General features: G+C 36.9%; 1 protein-coding gene across 1 annotated transcript; it reads right to left on the bottom strand.

Moving 5' to 3' along the window:
* Positions 1–2,490: 2,490 nt before the first annotated feature.
* tle5 (TLE family member 5, transcriptional modulator) lies at positions 2,491–24,429 on the bottom strand. Its single transcript, XM_079889751.1, has 7 exons — positions 24,058–24,429; positions 12,426–12,514; positions 8,653–8,716; positions 6,240–6,284; positions 4,180–4,242; positions 3,936–4,010; positions 2,491–2,847 (listed from the first exon to the last, which is right to left on the bottom strand). The coding sequence occupies exons 1-7, from the start codon at positions 24,082–24,084 to the stop codon at positions 2,617–2,619; spliced, it is 594 nt and encodes a 197-aa protein (XP_079745877.1). The 5' UTR covers positions 24,085–24,429; the 3' UTR covers positions 2,491–2,616.
* Between the last annotated feature and the right edge of the window lie 1,441 nt (positions 24,430–25,870).

Raw genomic sequence — 25,870 nt, 5'->3', positions numbered from 1 at the left:
TGAGAAAATGGGGGGGATGATGACAATCTATGACTCGAATACTGCTATAGCTGCAAGTTACGGTTTCAATTCGACACAAAAACAGCTTTTTTTAAATGCAATCTAGAATAATGTTAGACTGGTTATTTATTTTGTGGCCTTGTCAAAAGAAGCATATTTTATATCATATGTTTGCAGAAACATACATAGGACACCTAAAATAGCACAACTCCAAACTAAAGTGACCATGAGGGTGTTAGTGTTGACTTGCTATGGACTTACTGCCCCCTCTTGGTAGAATCTCATACTACAATATCACACTAGGAGATGTGACTAAAAAAATGCAAATGTTTTTACCTTTACCTTACATCCATCCTAGCTTTTACCTTAAGACCACTTAAGTAAGCAACGTGCTAAATTTCTTTTCTCTTTGCTGGGATCATTATACATATTTCACATACTTCCTGTTTCTGTAGTGCTATCAAAACAACGAAAAATAAATGTTTAAAGAAGGTGCTTCTCATTTTTCAAATACCTTTCTCTTACAACTAAACTTATAAAGAAAACAACATGACTTTCACCATGTAGACAATCAACATTACTATAAAAGAAGACCAAAAATATCTTTTAAACAGCATCCCTTTTCACTTGGTGAGCAGGTTAGCTAGCTTCTCAGAGGATTCATCTAATATTCTCTGTCTAAGACAGCACAACACAGCTTCCAAACACATTAGAAATCAGGCAAACGGGTATATAGATATACAGTACGTTGAAGAGCCTTGCAGAAATGTTCTTTCTTCATTTCAACACTATTCATCACGTTTCGTCAAGCAGTTTGAAAGGACAGTTCACCCAAAAATGTCATCATTTACTCACCCTCATGTTGTTCCAAACCTGTATGACATTCTTTCTTCAGTGGAACACAAAAGGAGATGTTTTGAGCAATGTCCAAGCTGCTCTTGTCCACACAACAAAAGTGAATGGTGACCACAGAAATCAAACTAAATTTTCAATAAATAACGACTTAAAATATTCACGTTTCTTCAGATAAATGGCTTCAGAATATAATACAGGAGTCATATGGACTAGTTTTATGATGCTTTTTGCATTTTGAAGCTTGACAGCTTTGGTCCCCATTGACTTTCATTGCATGGAAAGGAGCAGCTTTGACATTCCTCAAAACATCACCTTTTGTCTTTCACAGAAGAAAAGTCAGACAAACAGGTTTGAAACAACAGGAAGATTAAATCATCATTTATTCACCCTCATGTCGTTCTAAATCAGTATTACTTTCTTCAGTGGAACACAAAAGGAGATGGTTAGATGTTTTCACGTTTAATGAAAGTAAATGGTGACCACAGCTATCAAGCAAAATTTCCAGTGAATAACACCTTAAATTTCTCAAACAAATGGCTTCAAAACACTTGGAATGGAATACAGGAGTCATGTGGTCTAGTTAATTTTTTGGTCCCTATTCACTCTCAAGGAGCAGCATGACCATTCTTCAAAACGTCTTCATTTTGTGCTCCACAGTAGAAAAGTCAAACAGGTTTGAAACAAGATTTGATCATCATTTACTCACTCAAATGTCATATGTATGACTTTCTTTTAAGTACAAAATATGTTTTCTGTGGAATGTCGAAGTTGCTCTTTTCCATAAAAAAAAAAAAAAAAAAAAAAAAATGGTGACTACGCTATCAAGCAACATTTCCAGTGAATAACATCTTAAATTCAGAATTCAGAACGATTCAAATATAGTACATAAGTCATATGGACTAGGATTTTTTGTCTGTACCCATTCATTGTATGGAAAGGAGCAGTGTGAACATTCTTCAAAACGTCTCCTTTTGTGTTCCACAGAAGAATGTAGGTAAAATAATTTTGGAACAACATAAAAATAAAACCAAACCTCATTTTTACTTGAACTATCCCTTTAAGGTAGGATAGATGCAACAGCCGTGCCTTCGAGAAATAACACCGATCCTTTAAACTCTAAATGGATTATGCTGCGGCTAAGTTTTTAGATGCAAAGTTGCTTTTAGTCTCAGAGTTACTGCCTAGGGCCAAAGTGCTTTTGACTCAGTTATTGTAGATTGTAGCTTTAAAAGGTGAAAGATTTTAAGAGGAAGAGAGTGAGCGGGGGGAAAAAAACAAAAAGGAATTATTGTTGAAGGGTCGATGGTCCATTAATGGTTGCACCATTTTGTAGACCATTTCCACAACTAGCATAAGAAATATACAATTATATATATACACAATTATATATATATATATATATATATATATATATATATATATATATATATATATATATATATATATATATATATATATATATATATATATATATATATACACACACACACACACGCAGGCAAGAAATAGTGTAAAGAAAATAAAATCAAGCATCCGTAACACAATAAAAAGGTGGATTGGTATCAATACATATAGAAAGCTGCGGGAATGAACCAGAACGAATGACGTTAGGCATGTGAACAGTAGTAATTTAGAGGGGAAGATAGAAAGATGGAAAAAGAGTGGAAAATGAAGGAAAAGAAAAAGGGAAACAAGTGCCTCTGCTCTACGTTGAGCTCTGGATGATGACCGGACGAAGGAACGGGTTTGGCGGCGGGGCGACTAGTCGGACTTGTCTCCGTCTTCCTCGCGGTGGCTGTCGGAGGTCTCGCGTGTGCTCTTGTCCTCCTTGGCCAGCTGGGCCTGAGAGGCCAGGATGCTGGAGAGGGAGAAGAGGCCGGAGCTGGAGGTGACGGCGGGGAGGCCGGCCGGTTGGCTGAGACCCAGAGGGAGAGGGGTCATGGGCAGTGCCAGCCCCTGCAGCTGAGAGAGCTGGTGAGCCTGGAGCTGCTGCTACACAACACACACATACAGGGATTTCTTACTTTTACTGTTGTTACACTTTGCACTTACAACATTATGATGAAATACAGTTTAAACACAAAAGTTTGATTGGATGAACCTGCCAATTCTAAATTAATGAATCAAATCTATATACACTACCATTCTAAAATTTGGGGTCAGTATGATTAAAAGTTTTATTCAGCAAGGATGCATTAAACTGATCAAAAGTGACAGTACAGATATGTATAATGTCAAAAAAAAGGCTTCCATTTCCAAAAAAATGCTGTTCTGTTCTAATGGCTGCTGAAAATTTAGCTTTGCAATCATAGGAATTTTTTAATATATTTTAAAGTAAGAAACAGCTATTTTAAATTGTAATAATATTCCACTATATTACTGTTTTCCCCCCTAAATAAATGCAAACTTGGTGAGAATAAGACATGATAGTATCCCTTTATCTATTTGACCTATGTTATATGGTGCAAAAACTATTAACTGTGATTATTATTTATTAATAAATGTAATCAGTAATGAATTATTGAACACTGGTATTTTTAGATCACTGCTGTAATTTGATCAAATATGGTCTATTATTTTATTGGTTATGTCATTTATAAAATTGCTGGTTAACTCCATTTGCACGGTGGTTATTTTTCTTGATTTTTGCATTGGATTATTTTGTGTCATCACTGTACAAAGCAAGAGCTGCAAACGCTTAATGAATGTTGTTTTTGTCAAGCACTATAAAAAAATATATATCAAAGATTATTGGTGGACATTTTACAAGACAATACTACTATTCAGTCTTTCTACTTGCATTTTTTGCATTTAACCCAATGTGTTGCTTGCCGTTTCTTTGTAATTATTTGTGAAATTTACTAGCAATTTCTTGTGAAAATTGTTTCTACACTAAGAGTTAAGATATTCCGAAAGCCATATCAATGCACAAAAACAATGCACAAAACTAATTAATAAAGCCTTTCTTTATACATAATTAGACTTCCATAAACTCATTCAGATGCATTTCCATAAACAGCCTTCTGTATAAACCTGTGTGTCATCCACATGAGTCCCACACACACACACACACACTTTACCCGTATGATGGAGTTCATCTCTGGTGGGGTGACCTGTTTGGCTCTCTCTATCGCCCCCAGAACCTGCTGCTGGTGCTGGAAAATAATAATAATCTGAATCACAATCACATCTCGTGCTATATGCTCCTTAAGATCCCACATTCACATTAAAATCATTAAAATCAAATCAGACTAACTGAGCGTTTAAGACGGAAATGTAATGCTATAAACTAAATGCTGAGGTAGCGCTGCTATCTCTCTGTACCTCTTGAGACAGGTAAGGCAAGACTTGAGCACAGATCCCATTTAATCTCTTCACGATCTCTGCCTGCAGGGAGAAGCACACACACACACTCAGCAAATTCTTCCCTTTTAAATTAGCCACAAATGGCCCAGTTATTCAGCTCCAAAAAATATAAACAAACATATTCCTGACTACGTAATTAAGAGCAAAAAAAAAAAAAAAAAACGAATAAATAATAAATTATTATGACTAATATATATGGCTTGCCTTCATAACACTTGATGGCTCACAAGAACTTTTTGAACACAAGAACACAAGAATCTTACTTTTTTATTTATATTATATTATATTATATTATATATATATATATATATATATATATATATATATATATATATATATATATATATATATATACACACACACACACACACACACACACACATACATGTATGTATATACACACACGCATTTATTTAGGTTAAAAAAAAACACTTCTAAATAAAGAGATTGATATATAGATGAATATAGAGAAAGCTCATGTCAGTAAACGTGATTTTTCTGAGCACTGAAAAGCCTGCGAGAGCTTGAGAATTTTTTTTTTGGAGAAAAAAAAACATGCAGTGGGACAAAGAGAGAGGCAACAATAACCCTGTTTCAATAGCCTGCCATGCTGACACTTCTTACAGCATTCAGAAGAGAGAGAGAGAAAAAGTGAAATGACTGCATACCAAACACTGGCATGCCTTATCCTTTGCATTCATGCCCTGTATTTCTCTTTCGCACACACTCTTCCTTGGCTGGCTGACTTTTTTAAAACATATTTCACCTGTGTCACATAAAGGGTCAGGGACTGATGAATTGTGTTCTCGAGACTGGCTGCAGCGGCGCCATGGCACGTGTTTAGATTTCGACGCCCTACCAACCACTAACTGTTCTGTAAATCAACACTTTTTGGAGCATTTCTCATTTTGAGGGGGAAAAAAAACAATTTCAGTCACTGCATGATTCAAATACTCATTTATACATCCGTGATGCCAAAGCTGAATTTTCAGCATCATTACTCAAGTCTTCAGTGTCACATGATCCTTCACTAATCATTTTTGAAATCAATTTTGAAAACAGTTTTGCTGTTAAATATTTTTGTGGAAATTTTTTTCAGGATTTTCTGTTTGATGAACACAAAGTTCAAAATATAAATCTTTTGTTATAATGCAAAAATATTTTTCCCTCCTGAATTAAATTCTTAATTTCTTTTAAATAATTGACGTAGAAATGCAGTGTACACAAAATAAATCAAATAAAGTTAAACTTGTGATAGAGCCATTAAATGTTAGAAAGGCAAGCCAAAAACAACAACAACAACAAAAAAAAAAAAAACAGGTAAAAATGTTTCATTTTTATGGACCATTTCAATGTTTTTGTGCCCCATATTCATAAAAAAAAATCTCCCAGCTATCACAGCCTATAAAGTGTAGTCAAATAGTATGCCGTGAATAAACCAGTTGTCATAAATTGTTGAAGGGATAGTTCAGCCAAAAATGAAAATTCTGTCATCATTTACTCGCCCTCATGTCGTTCCAAACCCGTAAGCTTTTGGTTCATCATCAAAACACAAACGAGGGTATTTTAAATGTCAATGGAGAGACAGAAATCTCTCAGATTACAGTCCATTGAACAAAAACAAATTCAATCTGTTCATCATAGAAAATTTTAACTAAACCGCTTGATTCATATGGATTAATTTTACAATCTCTATGATCTTTTCGAAGCGTCAAAGTTGTAGTTGCGAAGACTATCAATGGAGGGACAGAAATTTCTCAGATTTCATTTAAAAAAAATGTTGTTTTGAAGGTGAATAAAAGTCTTACGGGTTTGGAACAACATGAGGGTTAGTAATTGAGTGAACTAAACCTTTAATGCATAATTTGGCCCCCTACTGACACTTCTGTGTTTAGACAGTCTCAAACTAAAAGCATCAGCATTCAATACCGTTGAGCAAAAGTGATGAAGATGTTGATGAGAGTGTAAACTGGATGGGCGTAATTTCATCAGATTAGACGTAGAAGCGACGAACTCACCTGCTTGTGCATTTCGATATTCAGCCCATAGGACATCTCATAGTACTGCAAAGAAATAAAGTCAGACATGAACTTTTTTAGTATTACAGCACTGAACATCTAGAACCCCAGTGTAACATGTGCGGGCATACTAGCGCATACTACGTGCTAAAGTGTTAGCCTCGCTCATCATCCACACGTCAACGAGCAGCGTAACACAACCTCTGCAGCTAAACAAGACCGGGGAGCATCAGTGATGGAGCCAGAGTTGGATCAGGGTCGGCTTTGCCAAGCAGCAGTAGGTCCCTAAAGCAATTACCACCCACGCAAAGCAGACGCCCACCCTCCCCATCTTCCAGCGGGTGCGGACAGAGCGGGGGAACCCGATAGGCTATTAGAGGGAGGGAGGGCGCTCTGGCTGATGCGCGTGAGAGCAACGCCGCACAGATTAAATGAGATTAAGCCGCTCGACGGATCAATTAGAGGCGGAATATCAGACAGCAACACGAGGCCCGGGCCGGAGACAACGAGGTTAGAGTGGAGGGGAAGGAGGGAGGGGATATCATCGGGGGGATGGATGAGAAAAGAGAGAGCAGAGTATGGACAAAAGGAGGAATGGCAGACAAGGTAAAAAGGAGGGGATGGGGGGGGGGGGACTAGAGAGGAGAGGAAGACAAAGCATACATGATGCCTGAAGATCATGGCCACATTCAACATGAAAGATTTTTGAGCCAAGTGGATTTTTAATGCAACTTCTTAAACATTTATTTTACTTGCATTCTAGAAAATTAAGTTGCACAATTCGTGAAAGTAAAATATTTATTGAAATATAAACTGAAGAATTGAACAATTACATAAAAAATAATATAATATAAAATAATCATTAAGTTGTTTGTTAATAAATAAACATACATAATAAATATACATGCATAATAAATGTACATGTATAATATATAGACAAATATATAATAAAACAAGTTAATATAATATATAAGAATGAGAAAATAACTATGATAACCGCTAAGTTGTACCTAATATAACATAATAGATTAATATAAAATATAAAAACCACCAAAGCTGAACAAATATTTAAAAAAATATAATATAAACACACATTTACCACATATAAGAACCGCTAAGTTGAAAAAAAAAAAAACCTTTAATATAATAGTTTAGTTGTTTGTTAATAAATAACTTAAAGGAGAACTCCGGTCAATTTTAACATTGAGCTCATTTTTTTGTACATTTGGAGTGCTGTCAATACAGAGAACAACGACAAAAATCGGTGTTGCCTACACCGAGTTATTCTATTTTTAAAATTTGCACCCTGTTGACTTCAATGGGGCAAGTTTTAAACCTGCTTTTAGCCTCTTAACATCCTTGATGTGTCATTACAAGTGCATAGAAAATGTGAGTGATTCCTTCAGAGTGAACACAGGTGAATCTGACTGCAGTAGATGTGCAAGATATGTATAAAAATGATGTTATTTAAGCCAGCACAAATACCTGTTTACATCCTGTTTTCGGTTGAAGTCCAAAGTAGTCGATTGCCGAGTTCACGCGCATAGGTTTAGTTACCTATGATCACGCGCGTGAACTCTGCAATCGACTACTTTGGATACATATCATCATTTTTATACATATCTTGCACATCTACTGCAGTCAGATTCACCTGTGTTCACTCTGAAGGAATCACTCACATTTTCTGTGCACTTGTAATGACACATCAAGGATGTTAAGAGGCTAAAAGCAGGTTTAAAACTTGCCCCATTGAAGTCAACAGGGTGCAAATTTTAAAAATAGAATAACTCGGTGTAGGCAACACCGATTTTTGTCGTTGTTCTCTGTATTGACAGCACTCCAAATGTACAAAAAAATGAGCTCAATGTTAAAATTGACCGGAGTTCTCCTTTAAGAACTGCGACTCACGTTAAGAACAGTCGTTAAGAACTGCTAAGTTGTTTGTAAATAAGTAAATGCATACATGCACAATATATAACAAAACTTTTATATAATGTGGCTTTTCTTATATTAAGAATCGTGATATATGACCTGCCAAGTTGTCAATAAATAATCAATATATAATATAATATAATATAATATAATATAATATAATATAATATAATATAATATAATATAATATAATATAATATAATATAATTAGTCAAGTCTAATCTCATCCATGATACCAAGTAGGTCAGGTATGCCACTGGCGTCCCCTCAAAAGAGAGGTGCATGACGCCTCGGGGTGGACAGGAGGTAGGGAATGTTAATAGAGCAGCAGAAAAGACAGTGTTGAGGCAGACAGAGAATAAGACGCAATGAAATCAGACAGGTGAGGGCTAGGTGAGTTTCTTGCGGATGTGAATATGTTCCGGCACATCCAGCCTAAGGCGCGTCCCTCTGGAGGAGAGTGCGTTCTGTGCAGACTTACCATGATATAATGACGTTGCATTTCTGACTTCTCGCTGGCCAGCTTGTCACATTCGAGCTTCAGACTGAAAAGAGGGAAAAAAAAAAGACTGGTCAATAAAAAAGAACAGACACTGACTAGACATATATTATGCAGCAGATCAGTTGAAGAGTTCAGACTGCTTCAGAGACTTTTCTGACTTTTTCACATCCTTTTGGCAGAGTCGGTAGATGGGGAGAGGAATTTAGTGCTAATAGTCAGCTAAAAACACTAAGGCCACTCATTAAATGTCACATCTACCAATCAGAAAACTAGCCAATCAGAAAAGTATTTAACAGTAGCATTCAAGTAAGAAATTGAATAAACAAATGTTAAAATAAAACCCTACATAGACTTAACTATATAAATGATACATGGATACTTATTATATCTACATAAGTTATTCAGTGAAGAGCAGTAAGTGATTTTCTTTTTGCCGTTTTTAATTAACATTAATGACAAATGGTAGCTGGTATATTAGGCTGCTGTCACTTTAAGACCGAATGCACAGATCTCTTATACGGATATGCATCCGATTTTCTCCAAACTGTTTATGGCCACTTAAGACATAACTGACTGCCGTTATGTAAACCTGGTGTGTATTTGACAGTTTAAGCGCAATAAGACGTGAAAGAGAACTTGGTTTAGTGCTCACGCGCTGTGCGACAGGCTTTTAGTGTGCGTACTGAACAGCATGCGAATAAAATGTTTAACTGGCAAGGCTTTAAAACGCATGCAAATAATAAACGTTCATGATTGCGAAGAACTGCAATGTCACTTGAGCGTAACCCTTCCGCTGTGTTACTAAACGTGATGTGAATGTATGTGGCATTGTACAGCATCTAGAGACACCAGAACTGCAACTGACAGCATGTGCACTGCAGCACGATACTACAATATTTTGAGTTAAATTGATTTATTGGATGCAAAAATGTACATTTTGTGTAAAATATTTTATACATTTTTATCATTTAGTTGTGGCATTGAGGAGAAAGTGGCAGGAACTGGTTTATCACACCACACAAACTGGAATCGAACCAGAATTTCCCACCATGCACCATGGCTCGATGTGATGTCAGCATGTGTACAAACCGCTAGGCCGTGACTCCTTTCAAGACTTATTTCATTATTCCCAAAGAAAACAAAGTGAATAATCAACTAGTAATTCCATATGGAAAAAAAATTGGGATTGGGAAAGCATCTGATCTCTATACAAATAAAGTGACACGACATACTAGAGGTTTTTGTTTCGTTGGCGTATGACAAGCATTCTTGTCTCTTCATACCTCTCCAGTCTGCTGCTTCCACTTATCCCAAAAAAGGGGGGAAAAAAACTGGGCTGTTATGACTGTGTAACATATATTGGGTGTTGTCATGGTGACCATCCTCCCTGCTGCCAGGCTACCTGTGATTGGCCATGCCAGCCACTGATTGGCCGAGACCTCCTGAAGGTTCCAAAGATGCTCTCGGAGAAAAAAAAAGACGCCAAAAACGGCACATTGATGGAGTTGTATTGCCGTTTCTTTCCGCCTCCAAATCGCTCCTGCTGTCATCCTTATTTTGATTTATGTATTCCCTGATCTATTTATGCATTTGTAGAAGGGAGCGACAGCTCGGCGAGGCTCTGGGGACCGCCTGCAGTACATTTCCTTTAAAAGGCTGAACGCAGCACCAAAAAAGCCCTTGTCTGTTGAATCTCAATTGAAGTCAATGGCGGTGAATCCATGCTCTGAATACACATACAAAAACGTAGGGCCTATTCTTCTGTGAACCAGGGTTAAATGAGGGTTTGCTCGTTGTCATGGGAATAGGGAGGGAAAGACATGTTGCCTTAAAGACGGGACAGTAGCAGCGTCTTTGTGTCTTTAAAGAGTCTTCCGTCTCCATTTACAGGAGTTAAGGCATCAGACGGATCAGATCACAGTAGCCGCTCCGTGTTAATCGGCATGGGAATGAGGCACTAGGGGAAGCTTGTTAGAAGTGATAAAACAAATATGCCGGCTAATAGTGAATTTAGTCACACTGCTTTGTAGAGGACCACCCTAAAGAAACGGTTAAAAGGAATGTTGTTTTGAACCTTTCTTCTGTCTTTTGATAATGTGCTGGTTGCTCTTTTCTGGAGTATGAACTGGTTCTTTTAAGGAACTGGTGATTCCTTCACAGGATTAACTCACTGAATCAATCAGAGCAGCAACTGAATTAACATCTGACTCATTCACACACAAGTCATTACTTTCATTATGTCATTACTTTTTGACTCGTAAGGTTCTGGTTGCTCTGTTCTGCTTCTGAATCAATCAGAGCAGTTACTAAATAGGCCTTTATTAGACTTCCACATTCGAAAAGCAAAAGCTTAAAATAATTTCTGCTGCCGTCTGTATCATTGGATGTGCCCATAGCACAGGACTGTTGTGATTTATTGATGTACAGTTCATCATAGATACTGTTTACACCTGGATGCATTTTGGTCGATCAGATCACAAGTGGACGACTCTAAATACAGGTGTAAACTGGGTCTAAAGCGTTTTGAGCTTGTCCACTTTCGACCACTTCCAGCGTTAGTCGAAAACACATTTGAACGGATTGTTTTCGTAGTGTAAACGCTCATGTGGTCGAATGTGTTCGAACAGCCACAAAAGACAGTCTACTCTCCGTCTACTGACCTAATGCATAAATATTATGGGAAGCGCTCTAGCCAGACGGGATTTAAACTTTTTCGGCTGAAGTTTGATTTGAAGATGAAAAACGTACCATGCACAATGTTCTCTCAGCATTCCTGATTTCTAACACGCACTCACAGCGTTCGCCGTGGTCAACGCCGGCAGCGCTGACAATTGCCTCGTTGCACATTTAAATGGAAGACTACACAAATGGTAGGGTATCATGTAAGGCTAAATAAACCCATTTGAAACATCTACAACTAAGTGTAGTGTAATTTTCTTGTCAAAACTGGCGATCGTCCATTGACAATAATGAAGGCGGGAATCCAATTACGCTACTAATCAGAGCAGGATACGACAACACGCAGACTGTGATAAAGGTCTATTGACATCTGACTCACTCACTGAATCACAAGTCATTACTTTTCTACTATAGTCGGATTCAAGAACAAATGAGTCTTCTGAACGGTTCTATTAACGAACATAACAAGTTATGCGTCTGAATCAATCTGGCAATTCCCTCACAGAACAAACTCAGTGAATCAATCAAAGCAGTTGACTACATCTGACTACTTTCCGAACCATACTGTGCTGGTTGTTTTTTTCTACTGTAATATGATTCAACAACAAATGACTCAAACTAATTATTTTGATGAATTGCACAAGATGACTCATGAGTTATGGGTCTGAATCAAACTGCTGATTCCTTCACAGAATGAACTCACAGAATCAGTCAGAACAGTTACTAAATTAATATCTGAACGAGTCTTTGTAGCTTCAAAAAGGACGCAAAAGCACCTTTAAAGTATAAATTCAATAATTTTCTCAATTAAAAATACTAAAATAAAACTGAAATAAAGCTAAAAAGAAATATAAAAAAACTGAACAATAACAAAAGCCAGAATAAATTACTCAAACTTAAACTAAAATATAAGCCAATTAAAAGGAATTAATAAATACTATAACAGTATATAAAATGACTGCCACAGAAGAAAGAACCTCACACAAGTTTTGAACGACATGCGAGTAAAGGATGACCATTTTCATTTTTTAAGTGAACTATTCCTTCAAGGTGTTGCAAGTGTGAGCGCATACCTGTGGTATTGTGCTTGAAGGAACTGGAACTCGTCCTTGATGCGGTCGCACGAGTCTGACGTTGTGAACTTCAGCTGCTGCGATGAAGCCTGGAACGAAAGCAATTTACGGCGGTCAATTGCATTATTCAGAAAGCGTGAGTCGCAGCATCAGCTGGGCATCCAGGGGACGGAGCATCACAGCAGCTTTAATGCCAAGAACAGAGAACTCCGGCCAAAACAGATGCAGCTTTCTAAACAGGAAATTTTGTAATCAAGAGCGAATTCAAGTGTACTGTATAAAAATCAGCAAATAAAATCTCACAGGGCTTATTGCGATATTCAAAACTCATCATTTAGAAGGCGTCAGTCATGTCTGGAGCTCGACATCACCCAAGGTTTTTGAATTACATGTATTCGGCTTGCAGGTGAGCTTATTTCCCTAGTGTGGGGGCCACACCTGCAGGGAAAATGCAGATGTTATTGGAACCATTTTGCGCTTTTCAGGGTAGATTTTTCCTAGACTTGGTGATATGTTGGCAGTTTTCCCAATAAGCAACTGCCACACTTGAATTTTGATGAATGCAGACCTTCCAGCTGTAATTCTAGTAATGCTAAAAAAAAAAATACTATTGCTATTACCAATGTTTCAGATTCTGGCTATTGAAAATGAACTCTAAAAATGTGTATTTTGGTCATTTTGACTACTTTGTTACTTGACAGTAGAATGAACAGTTCTCTGGGTAGAATGAGGGTAGACAATGAGCAAATTATTTTATTTTTTAACTTTTCATGTAGACATGAGTCAAATGAATTTGAATCTTTGGTGAATTAATGTGAATGACTCACTTACTGAACCACAATTCATTACTCTCAGACTCAAAACGAAGCGAAACTTGAATTATAGACAAAATGTCCTGTGGTCTCTGTGTATTAAGTTTCGTTAAAATGTATGTCAAATGTCATTTAATTTACCAATCACTTTGCAAAAAGCAGGGTTTTTAGAAAAAACTAAAAAACTAATTATAGACAGAAATTGGAGATATAGAGTTAGGGCTATACATTGTAGGGCTTGACTAGGATTCAGGGAAAAAGGGAAAAAAACGAGCTTCTAGCCCAAAGTTATGACCCAAAACGCAAATCACTTTATTATAGTGCCACCTAGTGTCGGACGGTTGTGTGTTTGTGCGCCAAGATTAGAACCATTCTGCCAATTTTGGTGTCTCTACGATTTGAGGTCTCTGACGTTCATACACTTGAAAAACGAAGAACAAAATCAGTACAAACACAATGGTAATAATTATGTTTTCATGTTTGATCTAGTGGTCCTACAAGTAAAAAGACGCAAGAAAACAAAATTCAGACACTAGTCATCCATCAGCATGCTGGACTTGGTTGGGCTTTATTTGACGCTCTGATCTCTTCTGAACAATCTAGCAGCTAATTCATCATGTTATTTTCCAAATTGCCAACCCGTTCTTGACTCCTTTCGAGTGTTTGCGTTTTTCCGTGTCAAAAATCCTGTGCCGCTCAGGGTGAGAGCTCGGGGGATGAAATTCTTGAAACCCATGGTACGAGCGGACCAACCTTTAACACAAACTGTGTACTTAGCCCGAGAGCTCTGTGCTCCACTGCATATGAAAGAGAGGCTTGTGTCAACAGCGAGCACTTAGTGCCCAAACAGTCAATCTTTTTCAGACGCCGCTAACAGTAGTCCTCACATTTCTGCGTGACCACTGGAGATACGGTTTCCTTAGGGAATGCTGGGGGAATGGGGCCGATTGGGAAAGTTTGAGTCGATAGCCCCTGCTGGAGTGTCCGGCGACGGGGAGATCACGGGTGTTACGTACGCACAATACTTGCTTTCAACAGAGGCCATTGCTGACCTGCTTGCTACAGCATAACGTCATCCATGCGGTTTAAGCAGGCACTGAACAGTGTTAGCTGTGTGCTAAGCAAAGAGAGGACTTTAAACCGGTCTTTAATACATTAATACAAGTGTGTTGAAACAGATTTAAACGTGCTGTGTGAATGAAAACGTGCTTTAGAGTCCTAAAGAAATAAATACCGAGCAGAATTATGGTTCTTTTTTCATAATGACTGAACTTTGACATTTAAATGATGTGTTTAATCAAAGCAACTTCAAGAACATATTGAGTATCCTGGAGTTAAATGCCTGGCCCAAGTATGATTTAGCTACATTTACAGAAACGTAGTCACATAAAATGTAATATTTTAATTATCTTAAATGTAAGCTTTAGCAATTAAATAGCTAAATCAATATCAGGTTTTAATAGTGATGCCGAAGTTCATTTGTAGCATTTTAAAGAAATAGATTAAGTGCTTTATTTCTTTCTGTTTTTTTTTTTTCTTTTACAAAAAAGTAGAAAATGTCAGTATCATCCTAATAACTTATCGGTCTAATAATTATCAATACTCAATACCATAATACCATTTTACCTTTAGTGTCTTAAACTTGAGTGGTCATGTGCATTAGCATTATACAAGTAAATTGTTTTTACGTGTGAATTAAGCAAAAGAATCACAATTTATGATGCCATTGTTGTCAGATTTTAGTGCAAATTTGAAATATGTTATTCAAACAAACATTTCACACAGGAGATTTCTGTCTTTTCCCATTAAAGTAGATATGAGCTGTACGTGTAGAACTGGAAATAGCTTCTCAGAAACCTTGCAAAAATAGCCACTGAGTGATCTGACTTTTTCAAAATGACTCACGGCTCTTCTCTATAATTTGAGCTACAGATTCGGTTGTTGAATCGCAAGTATACTTGCAGCCTTTTGGTTACCAGGTCAAATCTTTAACCACTAAGCTACACCAGCCTTAATGAAGCGATGGAAACCTTCAGGGTTGCGAAGCTTAGTCTAATGATTTTAAGCTTTAGAGCAAATCCCATATTCACTTAAAAAAAAGAAAACCACACACAGACGCACTCATGCAGCACAAGAGCCAAAATATGGGACAATCCCTAATTTGACTCTGCCTCTGTGCGCTTCTCCTTTGAGATGCAATTAAACCATTAAAAGGCTTTATACGCTGGTGGGCAAATTGTGAGTCTTCTGTGGCTAAATGGGATTCATCATTCCAGTAATTTACAGTTGTGCCTCCCACCCCACCGTTTAACAGAAAAAGGAAATGTTCTAGAAAAATCTTTCAACTCTAACGTTGGCAGTTTTTTTTCCCCCATCCCAAGGGATTACATACAAAGACCCAGATGTAGTTATCTGAAGAAGAGAAGAGAGTTTTTATACTTGAATTACAGCGAATGTGGTTCGGTAAAATTCCGGCAAACCAAGAGCCACTAGGATAACTACAGCCAAATCCTCACCCCTAGTCTTCCTGTCACTGATGCTATGTTTGGAATAGCATAGCCTACTACTAGTACTATTTCTGTAGTATATAATATGTATACATATACAACAACCAGTGGACTATGACATTAGTCAAACTGTGAAGTATGAAACAATGCATGCTGTGAGGAATACAGTATCCCACAATGCAATGCCCTCAACTTGAACTTCAATTTCTTGATATTAATTATTTGACCAAAATTGGTCAAAGACTCCAGACTAGTATAAGGCTATGTTCAGTCACACTGTCAGTCCAAATCGGATAATTTGTTTATCCGATTGGAATGTGACCTGAAATTATTGACTGCCGACATTGTGTATCGCAAGCAACTGTTCAGATCCAATTTGTGTGTCCCATGCTGCCCTTTCGTTTTCCGGAATATCTGCATTGGTGTCTAAGGCAGTGACATTGTGTTGGCAGGTAGGCCTATACGCCAAAAACAGCAACCACCACCACAACATGGAGGGGTTGGCAATACAAATGTTGTTTTATTTACAACATGACAGTGTAGCCGCCGCGCTGGACAACTGCGTCTTCTGAGGCAGCGGAAGAATCATAGGTCAAACATGTCTCCTATATCACCATTTTCTGCTCGTCCGGCACTTTGTATTAGGGATTCACCGATACTAGTATCGGTCCGATACTGAGCTCATGTACTTGTAAAAATGCTCCGATACCAGGCAGTGTTTGTACAGACAAAGAAACACTGACAACAAAGAGTATAATGGGGATAAAAAAGGCTTTCTATGATGTAAATGTATCTTATTAGTAGAATTTTAAATGAAATATAGGAACACCTGTAGCTGTGGTGCGCGAGCTGTAAGAGAAAAATGTGCAGTGGATTGAGCGTGCAGCGGCACAGCTGGTGGAGTGCATCACTTTTTAACAGACGTCAGTGGAAAGTTTGTAGTTCAGTCAGATCACTTGGATGTCAATGGCAAAGAAAGTAAAACGAGGCATGTAGCTTATTATTAACGTTAACTGAGAGAGAGCGAGAGAGCACACTTCTGTTGAATGCTCTTGATTGCTGATCGTTCACTCAGCACGTGTTATTTGGATTAAAACTAAATTGTATATGCAAGTAAAACATGAACTGTTACCTGATTTATGTATAACGAGTGCTTCCCTACATTATTACTTACAGGATGTTTGCAGGCCAAGAAGTTTCACATACAACAAGTTCCAACACAAACATCCAAAGCGCGCGCACCCCGAAAACCAACGTATCAGACAGCGTGAATACTGAATTGAATCGTCTTTTAACGTCTTGCGCTTGAACTGTTGAATTCACACAAAATTATGTAAAAATGTCCGTCTTGGCAAGTATCCTAGTAAACAAAGTCGGTTATATCTCAAGTGAACGTAGACAGTATATTCAAATGGGATCCGTGCGTTCGGTCTTAAAGGGGCAGCAGTCTAATAAACCCGCTGCTGTGTTTTAATGTTCAAACACTGTTTAATGTTCAATCAAACAAAGGACAAATAAATTACTCACTGCTCTTGACTAAATAAAAAGATCCATCTATATTTAATTTATACACTAATGAATATGCAGTGTTTTTTCACATTTGATTGATTACTGTAGTTTTTGTTGTAGTACAGGTATCGGTTAGGGTATCGGTGAGTACCAAAAACGACAGTATCGTTATCGGACTCGTTCTGGAAAAAGTGATATCGGTGCATCCCTACTTAGTAACAACACAACCTTGTTTCTGCAGCGACTTTCAGCATGTTTCCTATAACAACATCTGATGTTTACGTTTTGCGTGAGGTGAGATAAATTCAATTCAATTCAATTCAATTCAATTCAATTCAAATCTGACCATTCAGACTGAAACGGATTTCCAGAAAAGCGATTTAAATAGGATTTCAAACCTTATGAATGTAGCTCGAAACAGATTAGCAAAAATCTTATTTCATGTGATTTTTTGCCATTTACACTTTCTAAATCTGATCGGATTTCAATCGGCACAAAATTAGATTTGGCCTTATAGCCTAAAAGTTGTACAGATAGAAGAGGGCCTGATTATTATGGTGATATTAGTGTATTTATTGCACTAAAAAGACAAACACATAGACTAAATACTAAAGCACTGACTTGTTTCTCAATTTTTACTGAAAATTAGGGGTAATTTATGGAGGTTCAGGTTTTAAATTGCACATTATTCATAATTTTTTTTAAACTTATGCACTGATGCATGGGACCATGGTAACCACAGGTAAAAACCACGTATGAATCCCCATTACCATAGTGGGATGTAAATTTGGTTTCTCTAAAACAAACTTTGTATTTGCATTCCCACTGAAAAAATAAACCGAACACAAAACGAAAAACAAAACAACAGTTTAAAAGGTTAGGGCTCCTAGGTTTATGTAAAGTTTGATTCATTTTAGGTTCTGACAGGGGTTTGTAATGGAGATTTCTGATTTCCAAATTTCATGCCACACCACGCTTAAAACTGGTTCCACCAAAAAAAAATTAAGGCAACAAAACATTTTGTGGCACCAATGGGAACCAGTTGTAAAATGCAACTCAGCAATGTAAGAACTTGATGATTTAACAAGAACAGACCTCTTACTGTATCCAAACCTGTATCCACATTACACTTAAGGTACAGTGTTTCTTCAAAGAGGCAAAAGCCTCACGGGGGCTGGTGAACCGGAAGCCACACTGCCAAATGATGGCGGTGGCTAATCATGTTAAGGCAGGAAGTTGATTTGATGATTATCTCAGTCACTGCAAACCCTCACCCCCTTTCACTTTAGGAGAAATGGTGTTATCCCACTTCCCGGCTCCAATCCATCCTCATCGAGTCGTTTGGAAGGGAATTATTCAACTTTTATCACTTCAGGCGCCGCACACTCCCAAACACAAGCTTCCTCTCGCTGGAAAGGCTGACGGTGGCAGTCAAATTACAGACAAATAGCTGTCACACAGCATAAAGGATACACAACACAGCGGGTAGGGGGTAGTGAAAGAGAAGGAGGAATCAAGAGAGCGAGCGATGGGAACGTCAGTCAAGAAGAGAGCTCAAACAGCACAGCGGCTCAAGACTGGAAATTAAAAGCAGGCGGGTCAAGGTGATTGCGAGATTACAGATGGAACAGTAGCGATCGTGATTGATGCCTTGTTGGTAAAGAGCTCGGCATGGGTCAGAGACTCCGGAAGACAGCCGATTACTCCCGACTCTGTAACAAATGGCACAGCTATGGGAGGCGAGCGGCTGCCCACAAATAATGACCCCTTGGAAAGAACCCTGGAGACTTATTCACTTCACGTTTCACAGTTAAACCAAAATATCGGATAAGATTGGTTTATTAACATTCTACTGCAAGTCCATTTATTTGAGGTATATAAGGGTATTTTGAATTAGCTTTTAGTTTTCATTTTAATGACAGTTTAAGTTTTAGTCAATTTGTTTTGTGCTTTTGTTATTTTCATTAGTATTTTATTTCAGCTGTATTTTAAATAATGAAACAGATTTCTAAACATTTTAGTTTAAACCCAAAACTCTGTGCACATTCTGACAAATACCAGAAAATGGAAAGTGTGTTTGCATTAACGCACGTATAATTGAACAAAATATATAGTCTAATAGACTAAATTGTAAAAATCAGTTGTAAAATTTGAATCAGACATGATGGAAAGTTTCGGGTAGAAACGGCAACTTTGTCAAAACAATCCCTGTACACACGGATCTGCGAAAATGACTAAAAACGCTGTATTTATACCAGGCCAGTAGTTAGCGATGTCACTTTGTAAAGAAACGCTGCGCGCATATAGACTGAACATTTAATGTATGCACATGACATCACCGTTTGCACAAATTCACATTTTTGTAGTTTACACTGAGACGATAAAGGTATATCGTTTTTAAAAACTTTTCACTTCACGAAAGTTTCCGAGACTTTCAAGCCCCCAAAACGACATTGTTGTGTAAATGAACGCCCAAAACGTATTAAATGTGTACATTGTGTAATTGCCCTTTGGAATAAAAAAACAAAACAAACAAAAAAACCTTAAACTCGACGACAACGCATGATGCGAATATCGCAGCAATAGTGTCGCCCAATTTGCGTCGCCCGGCGCGAATTCACATCTATTCACTTTTTACATTGACTTCGTATGTAATCTACTCACGCAAATAATTAAATTGGCTTTTGGTGAGCACACACCATAAGAAGAGAGCAGCTCATGGTCTTTGGTTGTAGAGGCGGAAGCGCTTTAGAAAGGGTTCTTCAGCCCGGTGTGTCTGTCGACAGGCAGGTCTGAGCGAGGTGCTGCCACATTAAACAGTCCCCCACCAGGCTGCTTTGTTCCAGACCGCTGCTTTACTCTGGGGCGCAGCTTTCCCACAGCGCAAGTCCATCACTGCCAGAGAATACTGATGCAGCCCGTCTGTCTCAGTGCACACACACACACACACATCCAGAAACATGTGTGCAACATACAAAGCCTCTAAGCCACAAGCAACTGGCAAAAAACCTGCGCTAGTAAAAATAATCCTGCGACGCAATTATCCCAGCACGCGTCCTTCACACCAAAGGCCAGGAGGAACACAAACAGTCAGACAAGCTAATTAAGCCATCCGTGCCTCGTCCTTTCACCACAGTACAGGCCGAGCCCATTCACGGCGGATGCTGTATTGTCAGTGCCTCTTTTGAAGCGGCCTGAATTTTTCATTTAATACTAAAAATCAGGGAAATAAAGGAGTCAGTGACACCTATGGGCACTCTTTTTCTTTGTCTTCTCCACATACACCTTTTCAGTCAAGAAAGGTGTTCGAAGACCTATTTGCGATGCTAATGAGCAGATTTGCCATCAACAAACCAAGACATCTGCTCAGGAGTGTGTGTGCGCGCGTTACAATTTCAACCTGCAGAAATGAACACTGAATTTGTTGCTGCCTATTTACTTAATTGATCAAAGACTATTAGTCATGGTCGCAAAGGCAAGAATTAAAATTGCTACATGTTCATTAAAAATTTCTGTATTAAAGATTATATTTATGTTTTTATATATTAGCAGTGCTTATTAAGGCACACATTATTATTACTATATGTTAACATGCTTGAATTATTTAAATGACTTTATTATGTGTGTGTGTAATATATATATATATATATATATATATATATATATATATATATATATATATATATATATATATATATATATATATATATATATATATATATATAAACTAATTGATGTATGTTATAATATAAAATACACAAATATAAAACAAAAATTTGTGCTATACATGAAACATTAATATAGTATCGCCAACAACCTCAAAATACGATACAGATTGCAATTCATATATGATACACGCATTTACAATATGATTGAATTATTATATTTAAGATATTGAGTCACACATCTAAAACTGTAACTTTCACAACTTTAGCACATCTAAATGTTAATTTCAGTTTTTTTCATTTAAACGACCCACAGATAAATTACACCAAAAAAAAAAAGATAAATGATGCAACATTGTGAGGGAGAAGCCGCAATATACTTAAATATATTTGAAGCACATTTTTGTCCGAATTATTTCTTCTTTATTTATTATTCATATACTTGTTACTAAAAAATACTAAATCGGCAAGTGACGTGAGCCAGATTTAAACTTTCACCACTATACAAGCAAATCAAGTCATTTTTTTAATCTTAGCGTGGCAAAAAAAAGTAGTTGCAGTACGCAATAAAATTTTCGGCGTGCATGCATAAGCGAGTGTGTGTGCGTGTGTGGCTGTGAGTGTGTGTAAGAAACAGAGTTTATTTAATGAGCAAGATGTGGGATTATCCGCCGCGTTGAGGGATCTGGGGAGATCTGTCCTGCTCACTCGACTTAATAAATCTGACCCGAATGCCCCACCCAAAGCATCAGGTCGGGGGCAACACACACACACTGGTGCGTGTTCATTTCTGTGCCAACTCTCGCTTCTCTTTCAAGCCATTACCGCAACAATGGCTTTCAGAAATGACTCCTTGAAAAGCCACAATCAATGGCGCACTCCAATTCACAAATCCCCACCATTACGACATCACTCGTCTGGATCTCGACTCAACAAACAAAATGGAGGACAAAACGCTGTTAAGTGTCATCAGGCACACAAAAAAACGAGATATGTTTGCAGGTACTTACTAGAGTAACGTTAGTACAATGCCAACTATTTTAGAGCGCACACAGCGGGATGCATTTCCCACATGTAATGCCTGATATAACTTGGTGTATTGGGTCTTAATACTCCAATTAAGGAGGGTAAGGTTCGAAAATGTTGTCACGAGAATACAAACATCATTAGATGACCTCGGAAAAAACGGTCGGGGTGGGCTGGCACGATTAAAAAGGCTACACCGGGGTGAACAATTGAAGTCATGAACTGTTCAGGCTGGTCAGAGTAAACACCTTCTGTGTCAAGTCTGGTGAGAAGTCGTTGCTATGGAGTCACAGTGCCGTGGCAACAAAGTAGTGCCGACTACAACTGGGCCCCACATTTTCACATGCTCCCCGTCGGCCCTTCATTATCAGACAGTAAAGGAGCCGTTCAGTTCATCATCTCCCAGCTCAAACACCTGGAAAATATGATATATGATATGATATAGTTGGATGAGCTGTTCATCCAACATTCAGCCAATGCAAAGAAGTCCTGATGTTAGTCAACATCAAAATTTACCCCATTTACTTTCTTAACGGGTCAATGACATAAAAGAGTATCCACGATTTAAAAAAAAAATCTAGTTTAATACAAGTGCAAAGTTTTTGTGCTCTTCACATTCACGTCAAGGACAAAAGTTTACTTTACACATTTAAAATTAATTAAAAATCCTTTTTTTTGGGGGGGGGGGGGGGGGGGTCGAGCCACATGACATTTTTCAAACTAAACTAACCTTGACTTTAAAAAGGTACAAATATGTGAATTTTATGTGATGCGAGATAAAAAGACTTATATGACGCCCAAAAAAAGAAGGAATTCTTGAAAAGGAAACCTTGTTATCATTGCTGGAATCATTCTTGTTTGACTTAAAATAAAAATGAAACATGCTCATCACAAAAGAGATGTATTTATAATGCATTTATTTTTTAATAAATTAATAGGAACAAAAATAAACATCCATGTGTTCCTGGTCCTTTAATCGAAACAAAGTGCTCCGCCACTGAAACGACTTTCCTCTCCGCATGACATCACCAAGTCCACTTCACGCTAACCAATCAAGTGTCACCCTACATTTTGGCTCAGTTTCACTTGAAAACACAGCATTATTGGCATAAATCGGGCTGCGGATGCCACTATATGTTTATTTTAAGTGGCGATCAAATGTGACAAGATAATTTTAAAGCAAACCAGATCATGCAGCTCATCGACATCTAGTTCCTTACTATTTCCAGCCTTACGGCTTTAATCAAGAGCGCCTAATCAAAATATCTGTCATATTAGCTCATTAATCAGTAACAGCCAGCAGGAAATTTAACATGTGATGAGGTTTCATAGTCTGGGCATATTGCAAATACTCTAAACCCACTTTTAAATCACTTACCTAGTCAGGCTGATAAGGAAGCAACTCGTTATGTGCAACTCAATCCATAAATGAGTTCATAAGCAGTGATAGAGACTTTGGTTAAAAGATCAAGAGGTGGTGCACAACACACACACACACACACACCTCTGCTTTGCTGCAGGGAAAACATCTTGCATAATGCAAATGCATGTCATTACAGATTTACACCTTCGGTTTTTGGCAAAAGTGAAAGAAAAAAAAAGTCTGTGATTGCAGTGTTAGTTAACCGATGGATTTTGGCACTAACGTTACTCCATTTGAGCCACAGGCAAAATGATGAGAGTTCATCAGAAAAGACTGAAAGATGTCAACATAAACATCTGAAATCTCATAATTCCACGCGTTGTTGCAAAGTACAGACTAATAAAGAGATACGAACGGTTATGCATCACATTTATGAGGTCTGAGAGTGAAGTTGAATATAATAAAACACAATTCACCAACTGTTAAATGTCACAAGCACACAACATCTACATTGTTCAAATTTTGCGAACCCAGCCAAATCACGCATTAGTGGATTTTTAAGTCAGAAACGTGTGCTTTGGAAATATAAAAGGTTATAAGACGATATTATGAAATATGTGTTACATTTTTAATCTTTGCGATAAGTTTCAGCATACACAGACTTGCACGGATGTCTCTACTGCCAATGCTAAGCTCAAGCCAGCTAACAACATCAACACAGCGCCAGCAAACAGCTCGATTTACACTCACCGAGTGCCTGGATTGTGGAAACATCATGTCAGTTTTGGTCTTCGAGGTCTTGCCTTCTCCTCCTTAAAGAACAGGGAAGCAGTTTGCTCAGTAGACGTGTATATTTAGTGAGTGTTTCCTTTGTTTCGTCGCTAGCTCCTGTGCCAGCTACAGGCAGCTCGCGCTGCTGCTATGGCAATAAAGCACAGCCTGATGATGTGTGCCGCACTGAGCGCGCTCTTTAACACGCATTCGGCATGGGAAATGATCCGTAGATGATTTGCTGGAATCTGCTGATTTGATATGGTATCTTTCCCGTCCTTTTCCACGTTGGGAATGAGCTAAGACAAGGGCTGGTGTGTCTCTCTCCTCCCTGGTTGGGGGAAACCGAGTGGCTGTGCAAGAGCTGAAGTGGAGTTTGGGAGCTGATGGCTGCTGCTGTTTTTTTCTTTCTTTCCATGTGACGATATAAAAACAGAACCCTCAAATATATTTAATCATTTTTTTTATCATATATATATATTTGCTGGAGCTGTTTTGATATTATTATTTTGTATTAGTTATAATATATATATATATATATATATATATATATATATATATATATATATATATATATATATATATATATATATATATAACTAATACAAAATAATAATATCAAAACAGCTCCAGCAAATAGCTATTATAAATATATACAATTTTATATGATCTACTTTTTATTTACATAGATACAAATTTATATAAAACTGTATATATTTATATTTTTATATTAAAACGAACCACCACATAGCTCGAATATATCAAATTTATAGAAAAAACAAAACAAAAATTATATATATATATGTGTGTGTGTGTGTGTGTATTGTTATTGTTATTATATAATTAGTAACGTATCCAAACAGCGCCAGAAAACAGCTCATATAAATATATAAAATAATTTTTATATTTTTATTTGATATACGTTCTATTTACATAATTTGTAAATATATATATATATATATATATATATATATATAACAATATTAAAACAGAACCACCACATAGCTGGAATATTTATATAACATTTTTTATCTATAATTATATATATATATATATATATATATATATATATATATATATATTATCTGATAACAATAATATTAATTATTGAATAATATTTAAAAAAATATTAATATCAAAACAGTGCCAGTAAACAGCTCACATGAATATATGAAATAACTTTATAAATTGTTTTATTTTATTTACACCATTTATAAAAAAACATTTAAATTTGTAACAATATTAAAACAGAACCACCACATAACTCGAATATTTATAGAAATACATTTTTATATTTTAATTTAATTTTTATTTTATAGTTGTATGATTAATATATATCTATATATATATATATTAATTTCATTCGATTTTTTTTACATAATTTATGTAAATAAAAAGTATATTATGCAAATATATTTTTCAAAAAAATAAATTTATATGTTTATACTGCATATATGTTTATACTGCATTTTTTCGGTTTTACTCAATGTGCTGGCGAACATTAATGATTTTTCCAATGTTTACATAAATTAAATAAGCGCATGTGACAGTCATCCAATAAATATGCAGAAATGAGACTTAATGATATCTCTGCAGCTGAGGTTATATTATAATATGAGATCTGTTGAACAGTGTATGAATCATTTTGTCATCCATTTAATTCTTCATGAGAAGGAAGGGTAATACCAAGCTCAAATATGGCATTTTGGTGAAAACTAGGATTATCGTTATAACTACAAGAACTCTTAATGTAGTTCATATTTCACCAGGAGAATCATCTACCTTGTTCATC

This window comes from Squalius cephalus (assembly GCF_949319135.1).
Source record: "Squalius cephalus genome assembly, chromosome: 13".
Taxonomy (NCBI): Eukaryota; Metazoa; Chordata; class Actinopteri; order Cypriniformes; family Leuciscidae; genus Squalius; species Squalius cephalus.
Note: the sequence above shows the minus strand (reverse complement) of the source record. Positions and strands in the feature narration are given on the sequence as shown.